General features: G+C 36.1%; 2 protein-coding genes across 10 annotated transcripts in view; one reads left to right on the plus strand and one right to left on the minus strand.

Annotated features, from left to right (window-relative positions):
- Positions 1 to 10,000, plus strand: part of LOC125031460 (longitudinals lacking protein, isoforms A/B/D/L-like) — an 84,740-nt gene that overhangs the window by 72,106 nt on the left and 2,634 nt on the right. For 2 of the 7 annotated variants that reach the window (XM_047622211.1, XM_047622212.1), the window contains exon 6: positions 325 to 2,036. The exons of 1 other annotated variant lie outside the window; for it this stretch is intronic. In XM_047622211.1, coding sequence (XP_047478167.1) covers positions 325 to 807 — 483 coding nt within the window. In that variant the 3' untranslated portion in view covers positions 808 to 2,036. Of the gene's footprint in view, positions 1 to 324; positions 2,037 to 5,315; positions 6,039 to 6,118; positions 6,161 to 7,424; positions 8,125 to 9,843 lie in introns of those variants that run through there. 4 more of the 7 variants (XM_047622258.1, XM_047622229.1, XM_047622241.1 and 1 more) reach the window with 4 other exon arrangements.
- LOC125031464 lies at positions 8,185 to 9,977 on the minus strand. 3 transcript variants are annotated; one of them, XR_007115495.1, is made up of 3 exons: positions 9,855 to 9,977; positions 8,775 to 8,839; positions 8,185 to 8,663 (listed from the first exon to the last, which is right to left on the minus strand). XR_007115495.1 is itself a non-coding variant. In XM_047622259.1 (3 exons), exons 1-3 carry the CDS (start codon positions 9,927 to 9,929, stop codon positions 8,254 to 8,256), a joined length of 498 nt encoding a protein of 165 aa, XP_047478215.1. In that variant the 5' UTR covers positions 9,930 to 9,958; the 3' UTR covers positions 8,185 to 8,253. The 3 variants fall into 3 exon arrangements, 2 of the variants coding, with proteins under 2 accessions (XP_047478215.1, XP_047478216.1); XM_047622259.1 differs by having other exon boundaries at positions 9,907 to 9,958; XM_047622260.1 differs by lacking the exon at positions 9,855 to 9,977 and adding an exon at positions 8,940 to 9,639.

Below are 10,000 nucleotides of genomic sequence, written 5' to 3' on the forward strand. Positions count from 1 at the left end.
TGTTGGCAGTTTTAAAATAATAATGCAAATACTTGTATTAATTACAACATCAAAGAATAGGCAATTTTAAAATGAGTCATACCAGAACAAATGTTGATTGCTCAGCCAATCTATTATTAACCATTATCATGTATGGTGACAGAGATCATTCCCCTGTTCATCCAACAAAGGTAAACTGGTAGTTCCTCTATTTTACTTTTAAGGAGATAATACTGAACTCTATATTTTACTATTTGTAGAACTAAGATGAGATTGCTAGTAATAAGACTTTAATTGATAATCCTGCTCACAATAAGGACATACTGACGCCATACCATTTTCCAGGCGAAAGGCAGTGGTGACAAGGATGTGAGTGGCACTGGAAGACGTCTCCATCACAGCTACAGACTTCCAACCCACTTACATTTCTTGGAGGGCACTTCTGCCCAAACAACGGTAGGGCAGCCCAATACCACGGAGAAAATACTCAAGACAGAAGATGAGAGTGGACACCCTGATGCCCATCCTGCTATGCGATCCCTGGCTCCTCTAAACCTTCAGATGTACTCGGTATCCCGGCCAGGCCCTGGTCATGCTTGCTTCCTTTGTGGCAAAACTTTTGGACTGAAGCATAATCTGTATCGCCATCTAAGAACCCACACTGGAGAGAGACCTCACCAGTGTCCTCACTGTGAATACAGAGGATCTCGCCGTTCCCATGTGCTGACTCATATAAACAGAGTTCATCAACGGCAAGACCAGCCTGAAAAACCAAATTCATCATCAGAATCTACAAGTGTTTCTCTCCCAACTTCTAGACCAATATAATATACCTGTAGCTAAATTTTTGTATTTCTGACTTTTACTTTAGAGATACTTTAAGAATGAGTACGTTGATAAGTTCAAGTTTTTAAACAATGATAGTAATGATTAAAAAATATCACCATTAGATTTTCACTGGAGAATTTGCAGATAATTAACACAGATGATAAAGATCACTGGTTGGGATTGAAAGAAAACTGGTTGTGATTTGATATGCTAATTCACTTACAGCAAATTCCCCACATTATCCTTAGTCAAAAGAAAGGAAGAAGTTTAGGGCAATTATCTTTACTTTTACTTTTTTTTATGATTTTAATTTTTTATTGATATGTTACAGCAGTGAGAACCATCATAAGTGTATAATCAATCACAAACCACTAGAATAGATTACATTCCTTCCTAGTATAGTCTGTGATGCACAAAAGACCTTCCCAGTGACATTTTAATCTCACTGCAAAACTCCCTTTAAAAGACTTGTAAGTAAGGCATACTTATATAATAATTAAATTCCTTCTAAATTACCAGTACTTACACTGCAGTCTATTCAATTATGTTCTAATATTAAATTCAATTTATCATTATTTATACAGTGCAGCTTATCACTGCAAGATAATTTGCCAAACCTGTAATGGTTATTTATTCTAGTGTATAATAGTTTTTAGAATGACAACTGGAGTTGTTGTTTTTTATCATCATCATCTTTATCTTTATTTAGATATTTCACTCAGTGCTATAGGAAATCAGGATAGATCATATATATATCTCTGTTTAGTAACCACAGGTATCAAGCTTGTTCCATATCCTTACCATTGTTGTGAAAATATTGTTATATAAAATCACATGAATTTTGGCATTTTGTGCTATTACATTGTAACGTTTTAGATGAATAGCATGCTATATTTAATTGTATTTATTAAGTGTTCAGATTGATGAAAGGTTATTATGAACTGTAAATATCAGATTACATTAATAATCTGAAGGAAAACTATTGGTATGCAAAAAGATTCTTCTTTGGAATGTTTTATTTGCCAAAAAAATTTGTTGTGATATACTTCTTCAGAATTTTTTAAGTATTCTTAGAATTTTCAATGTAACTAGGAGTGAAGCAAACAATTTTGAATGCATCTTACCATTTGTTAATAAATGTTCATTATAATGTTTCAATGTTTACATTTACTTTTTTTTGGAAGTGCTAGTACTTCTGATGTTCACAATAAATGTTAATAATTTCCAAAGATTTGCTTTACTATCCCATATCTAAAGCCTGCTTATAATTATTTTTTAAATATGAACTACAAATGCCTTGTAGAACATTTATAATCTGTGTACATTTACCTTAATGTCTCTCTTTTACGTAATTGTAACTGTTCCTCTCCAAGATGTATATTTTTTGTATTTCAGAAAATTAATCAATAAGTTGTAATAAACAAGCTGAGATACAAGTAAAGTAATATCATACTCAGATATATTACTTCTCAATTGCTATGCTGTTTGCATGAATTAATTAATTTCAGAATACAATGATATTGATTCTGCATTTTTACTTAAATTAATCTTAAGGAATGATGTATTTGAATCTGCCTATAAAACAAACAATTGATTTAAAGAAAGGAATTCTACTTCTGGGCAAATGCAAAGAAGTCTTACATTTAGCAGTGTTAAAGAATATTTCTTTGACATAGTACCTTGACTTGAAATACTGTATTTTGTAATTTTATAAAACAACTGTCAAAGGGTCTTCAACATGGGGTATTCTGATTCCCAACACTCTTCCTTTGCCAATCCCTTGCTGGTTGTTGCTGTGGGGGGGGGGGGGGCTGAGGAGGTAAAGTTTAAGGCCCAATATAGGGATCATCCCTGCCTTGGACCTCAGCCTTCACTTCAACTAATTTTGAAGTCTTTTCTTCTCCCTCTTTCCTTATCCTTCTCTTCTTCATCCCCTTCTGTCCACTTATCCAAATCTCATTATTATCCTTTTTAACTCATAATTACCCTTTTTGCTACAATACTTTACCATAGTGCTGTGTAACCTTTGATATCTGGTACATTTGTTTGTTTTGACCACTGACATTCAGGAAATCTAGAAACATTGTCTTACTGAAGCAAAAATCTTTATTACCTGTTTTGTTTTTTTCTTTTTTTGTGCCCATGACCCACCCTATTGCTATATTTTGTATATGCTGCTAATGACATTAGATGTTGGCACAGCAGAAAATTTTCATTTGATAAACATCTTCCTTTCCAAATAGATATCATGGGGCTGACTTTATTCCAGTTTTATGCAGACTAGCTTCACCTGAACCTTATTTGTGACCCAGCCTCTTCACAGCTATTTAAAGCGGACTGATGTTAATAGCTAAATCTCGATAAACAGAGATGAAAGAAACAAATAATGTGGGGAAAAAAGAGAAAATAGAATTCTGAAGCACATACAAGGTATTACTGAAGAAAAGAAAAAAATGCTGGAGAAAGAAATCTGACATTCAAAATATCTACATTACACAATTTTCTTAAGAGATGTTATCAGCTAACAAACATTAAACCATTCATTCAGAGCAACAGTGCGACAACTGAGCTAAAAAAAGATAGACAGATTGAAGTCAGCAATTATATTTTGTTTTAACAACTAGTTGTGAGCTTCTTTACATACCCTGACAAGACTCTAGTGGTTACTAGTGGATTTTGAAAACTTATGACAGGTTGCAGATAGACCAGGGACTAGATTTTGGTTGTAATCCAGATCTGTGTGGATTTAGGATATATCAATAGGATCTTGAAAGGGTTAATCACATGTGAATTCTCTTCTAATAATGTGCATTCTAACTTTCATTCTGCTACTTTTTGGTCTATTTTTCTGGGGGGGGGGGGGGGTCAACTTCTTCTATAAGAACCAAACTCGCCAAAGTTTCAGCATATACAGTATTTCTGAGGGAGGGAGTGAGGGGCAGGAGTAGGAGTGGGTGCTGGAGTTGAAGAGAGAAAGAGAGGAAGAGAGAGAGAGAGAGAGAGAGAGAGAGAGAGAGAGAGAGAGAGAGAGAGAGAGAGAGAGAGAGAGAGAGAGAGAGAGAGAGAGAGAGAGAGAGAGAGATGGATTGATTGATTGATTGATTAAGGTGTTTTCTGTAAGTGTCAAAGCTAATTCTGTATTATAGTTTACTCCTGATCTGCAGTATTTTTGCCAAAGAAGCAACACACGATACAAGTAACACAAATCAACTTGATTATCATAAAATTTGCTCTTTTGTAAGAAAGAGCTGGTATCTGTGAAATGATGATTTACAGTGAAGATATTATTTATTACAAATAGAATATGCAAATAGCTATTAATTTCATAGGCTATAAAACAAATGGTGGGAAACAATTAAGTTAAGTACTCGTAATAAGAGTTTATAATAGCAGTTTTTTTTTTTGTTTTTTTTTTAAAGCTCTTTCTTGTGAAGGGCATAGGTAGGGTACCCTTTGCGGGATGTTACCACTGAGGATCATGATAATAAATTTCCTTGCGGATTTGCAATCACTATTTTAGTGAAGGTTGTATGGTATGTTTGAGTCTTAACAGCGATGTCATGAAAAGCTTCCTTGTTTATTCTATCAATATATCACACAAAATGGGAATATTTTCCCAGTCTTGTCTTTGACTTACAACCCTGAAATTATCCATGGATTTTCTTCTCAATTTTCTTTTCACAGTTGACAGTCATATCTACTTCTTGAATATTCCACAACTTATTAGAATATATATATTGGTGATTTTTTTCCAATGCATCTTTGACAGGCTAATAACAGAACTTGTTTTCTTATTGTTAACAATAGTTAATGACAATGCAACTCCACATTTCCCACAGAAATGATCTTATTACATGAAATACATGATTGGTGGGATTAAGTAGCTCTGTTTTCACATGTGCTAGAAGAGAGAAAGCTTTCAATACAAAGGGCTGAGGGATTTGGTCAAAACAAGAGGAACAATTGACATGATTTTATATTTATATATGTAGCATTTATAAGGGAACAATTATAAAAGGAAGTACTTTGTGTTACCCCTAACACTGTAAATGAAGAGTAATTGTTTCTAGGACTGCAATGTAACCAACACATTTTATTGATAAAAAGGCCTGTCTTTTTAAAACGGAAATTAGGTACTAGAAATTCCGGGTGGGAAAAATAGTGGACACAAAATTTGTTAATTCAGTCAGCTAATATAATCAGGATTTAATGTTTTCGTGTAATTTGCAAACATTTGTTTGTCCATTGACTATATCGCCAACTTAAAAACTACTGTGTCAAGAAAACTTAAAATACCTCTGAGTAAATTATTGGATACTTCTTATCAACCACATATACAAATGAGGAAAACATGCTATCTGTATTCAAAAACAATTATGGATAAAGAGTAAGAATTGGAATATTATGCGCCACCAGTTAATATATCCATTTATTTACACATTTTGTTTTATTTTACATCAAAGAAAAGTAGTGATCGCTAAGTTGATGTATCTTTCGCTCTCCCTCAGGTGGGCTCGCCGTTCCGCTTCACGTGTCACCATTGCTCCAAGAACTTCTATCACAAGAATGACTTCCGAAAACATGTGAGGGTACACACAGGAGAGAAGCCTTATGCCTGTCCATACTGCCCGTATCGAGCAGCGGTCAGAGCAAGGCTTCGAAGTCACATGAGAAGCCGGCATGGTTCTGACTTGTAACTGGCAGCATGCAAAAGAGACGATGAGTGTCTATACTTGTTGTACTGAAAGCATTTAGGTAATGCCAATGTCATGGTGCCATACTGATTAATCTGCGCCCAGCTATGATACAGGAAACGAAAAGGTGTTTGCAATCCCGTAAATCAAAAGTGGATTGGAGAATTTCAAACATCTATGAACTTATTTTTAACTTTGCCCCCCAGCAAGGCTTTGATGTAATTCGTATTCCACATTATTTTTTTCATTTATATATGACTGTAATCTTATATAAATCAAATAGATAAAAGTAGATTTGAAAAGGGACCAAGTGATAAACTTCATCATTTAAAGGAGAAAATTGTAAATTCAATGGCAGCGTTAGTTTCACGATACCTGCTCAAACGGCGCCCACACGAACCCAATATGTATCAGTGATTTGCCAGACTGGATAATTTAAATCCAACACACCCTAGATTTTCATAATCCTGGAGAAATATAAACTCTATACAATAGTTGTCTTGTTTTAGCGTGTAGTCTAGAAGCCTTTGTAACTGGTCAATAAATATATGTGCAATACTCCTACTAAGTAGTTTCCATCACCTGTATTCTAATGCTTATTCATTTACTTTTCTTAGATCTCCGTATACGAGCATTTTGCGTGATCATTTGCATTATCGCATAATCAATCCGTCCACAGGGAGTCGTTTTTTATGATTTTTCGTGGCAGAAAGTACACATTGGCTTTGGTAAGTATTAAATGACTAAAGTAACATGAAAGTGTTAGGCGACCAAGCGAGGGTTTCCATATTGCCATCTATGATATATTGAAGTTCTATGTGATTTCTTGTAATTGAAGCTACAAGTACAGATGATATAGTACAACAGTATTTTTTCTGAGTTAGAGAGCATGCCTCATCACTGAAGCAACCTCACTTTTCCACTTGAAATAGTTTGAAAAAGGGGACTTGATGGTACAAATGAGTATTTAAGCCTTTTCAGGCACAGGGAACGTTTACTTTCCAATTTACAGTGGAAATAAATTGAAAAAAAAGAAAAGAATGTATGGTACTAGAAGGAAGGGTTGAAACAAAGAGAAAGTAAAAAAATAAACAGACCGAGCTAATGGATATTAAACGTGACGAGAGAGAGTATGAGTGAGAGAGAGAGAGTGAGAACGAGAGAGAGATAGACAGACAGACAGTCAGTCAGTCAGACAGTCTGTCTGTCAGTCACCCAGTCAGACTGTCTGTCTGTCTGTCTGTCAGTCAGACAGTCAGTTTGTCAGTCAGTCAGACAGTCTGTCTGTCAGTCAGACCGTCTGTCTGTCAGTCAGTCAGTCAGTCAGTCAGTCAGTCAGTCAGTCAGTCAGACAGTCTGTCTGTCAGTCAGACAGCCTGTCTGTCAGTCAGACAGTCTGTCTGTCATTCAGTCAGACAGGCTGTCAGTCAGTCAGTCAGACAGTCTGTCTGTCAGTCAGACAGTCTATCAGTCAGTCAGACAGTCTGTCTGTCAGTCAGTCAGTCAGACAGAGATGGGGGATTTACACAAAAGACAACAATAACGGAATATAACGCAAGGAAAATACCATAGGTGTATTCACCTACAATGCCACACAGATTAACTTCGAGAAAAGATCACAATTAACTCGTGCTCTGATGGATTATGAATACTTAGATTTATTGGATATCCATGAGATTTTGCAGAACAAATTCTAATGCAAGAAATACTAGCTGTAAGAATTGATTTTAATTGTGAATGCGATAACAGATCACTAACCCATGTTCTACATGTATCCCACTATATTTTATACCTTATTATTGTGTCTTGTATGTGTATTATATTAATAGTATATTTTATGTTAGGCTTTCAAACTTGTTCACACGACATGAAAAAGTCCCAAGTACGCCTCATTTGACTCATGCCATGTTTATTTCTCTTCAGCTCGTACACTCGATGGCTCGTGCATCTGCAGCCGTGCGGCATCGTGGCCATGTGTGCGCCATCTGCAACAAGGCCTTCGAGACGCGGTACAAGCTGGAGCGCCACCAACGGACTCACACTGGAGAGAAGCCCTATGCTTGTCCCTATTGCCCCCACAGATGTAATCAGCGCGACAATCTCAAAGCCCATATCGCTAGTAGACACAAAGAATTCTACGATCCAGTTAGCTTTGAATTTAAATGACTGGGTGTCCGTTCACAGCGGCAGGGAGGTTAGGGTTAATAATTATTACAATAAAATTATTTAATAGCTGAATTATCCATAATTAAATGTATTCTGTATGTTAATTTTTATTATTTATGGCGCCCATAATTTTAATGGTTCAGTGGTCCTGGATTGAATGTTATATTTGCAATGTATATTTGTGCAATGAGGTTTTCTTAACACTTCAAATTTTGAACGATTTTAGTGTAGCTAAATCCCGGTTGTTTTGTAAATTTCAGAACAATGGCACTACATGTGATTTCACATTCATTGCAAAATATGATTATGATAGAAATAACAATTGAAAGGCAATAGCAGATCCTAATATTTTCAAGGGGCATTTTTAAAGCTTTTATGCTATCCATTATTGTATGTATGTTGTTCTGTTATGGCTTGTTGGCTGTGTTTTACTATGTAATAAAAATTTTTTTTTACTTATGAATGTTTTCTTCCCTGCACTGTAGACCTACATGAATTGGGAATGTAAACAAGAAGACTGATATAGGAATTTATTGTAGGATAAATCTCAAGACAATGCATGTTGGAATTTAAGGATCCAGTCCATTCACCACATCGGCATTGGGCAATATTTGGACATAGTGGTTGTTGCGGTGGCAAGGTAGTAGTGCGACTGCGTGACTGTCCTGGTGTGACCAGGGTATGTGATGAAAATAGGCGTTTTAGATTGAGTAATGGTCTGGTAGATCGTGTAACAATGGGTTGTGGTGGAGAAGCAGTTATCCCATGTGGATGCTGTAAATATATCTGTAAAGAGAGTGGAAGTAGAAGCGGTATGGAAGACGGTATTCACTTCGATAACATCCTTTGTTACGACAGTTTCATGTAGCTTCGCGATATCAATTGTTGTCGTCAATGTTGTAGTTGATTCTAACACTTCTTCAACGTCAACGATAACCACGTCTGCTTCAAAATCGTCATGTGCAGCGGCTGGAGGGCGATGCACTTGGATTTTATCTGCGTGAAAAGTCTGCTTTCGATAACAAAATCCTGATACGGGCAACTTTCTCTCACGATATATTTGAAATGCAATAAGATCTTCAAGTAGTAAAAACACACTGTACTCACCTGAATCACCTGCCAGAACCACGCGGGTTATTGCGATAGCTATCGCAGCAACTAGACCGTAGAACCTTGAAAAGAGGAAGGGGGGGGGGGGGTTAACATGAAACTTGGATTCCATAAAATGTGGATATAATCCATAACTACATTCTCAAAACACATGTTACTTACTTCATGACAGGAAACATCAGGATATGGACTGACTACTGTTATGGAGCTACTTTTTTTTATATAACAATCTGCGCGCCGCTCCAACCTTTCCTCGTGACCAACTAAGGAGGTAGTTTCCACCTATTGTGGGGTTTCGCTTAATAGGTGATTGGGATAGGCTAACGCAATAGTCTACCAAAAGTCAAAATATAGTTGATTATGGTCGTCTTTTTTCCAATATAGTGGACATAAATCGTCAATGCTTTATATACTTTTTATGTTTACATTAGGTGTTGATTTTTACGGTCAACTGTAGAGCAATACAAGATCACCATAAGTTGACCTCGAGGTGTAGAACCGTGCGAATTTTTGTGTATATAGCTAATATATTTAAAATAAACAAGAATGCTTTTATACGTCTACACTGAACTGTATAATTACATCTATAGCTGGCAGGAAATGAAACGTGTAGAAGGGGGTAGAGTAAATTTTCGTGTTACAACTAGTTTCATTAAATTAATAATAATAATCCTTATATAGTATGAAATACATGGAAAGTTGTATTCTACACAAACACGAAAAATATATAATTATATTGTAGATATCAAATTGCACAATTTCAATAATATGAATATTACTGAAATTAACATGTAATTTACCGCATAACTAATTTGCGCAATTACTGGTGTATTCATGGTCCAAGGGTCAGAAATTCAGTTGTGATATGTTGCACCATGAGAATGTCCTCTGTTATCCATTATTTTATGTGTATCATCGTTCGAAAGTAAGAAATGAGTAAACTCACATCAACAATCTTTGTGTGACTGTAGATATGCTTTATACCCATAGAATAGAGAGTTGCTTAATTTACTACAGTAAGTCTTGATATCGCCATGCCATCTAAAGGTGTTACTATCGCCGGCAGGAGAGACGTACCGACGAGACGGCTAGCTGGACTGTTGAAGGTCGTCCAAACCAATCCACGTACCCAAGGGCTACCATCTCGGCCATGTCTCCGTACCCAAGGCTCCACGCGTGCCCCAGATGCTCCTACACCACTAGCGTCACCACTAATATGAAGA

This window comes from Penaeus chinensis, chromosome 13, assembly GCF_019202785.1.
Source record: "Penaeus chinensis breed Huanghai No. 1 chromosome 13, ASM1920278v2, whole genome shotgun sequence".
Taxonomy (NCBI): domain Eukaryota; kingdom Metazoa; phylum Arthropoda; class Malacostraca; order Decapoda; family Penaeidae; genus Penaeus; species Penaeus chinensis.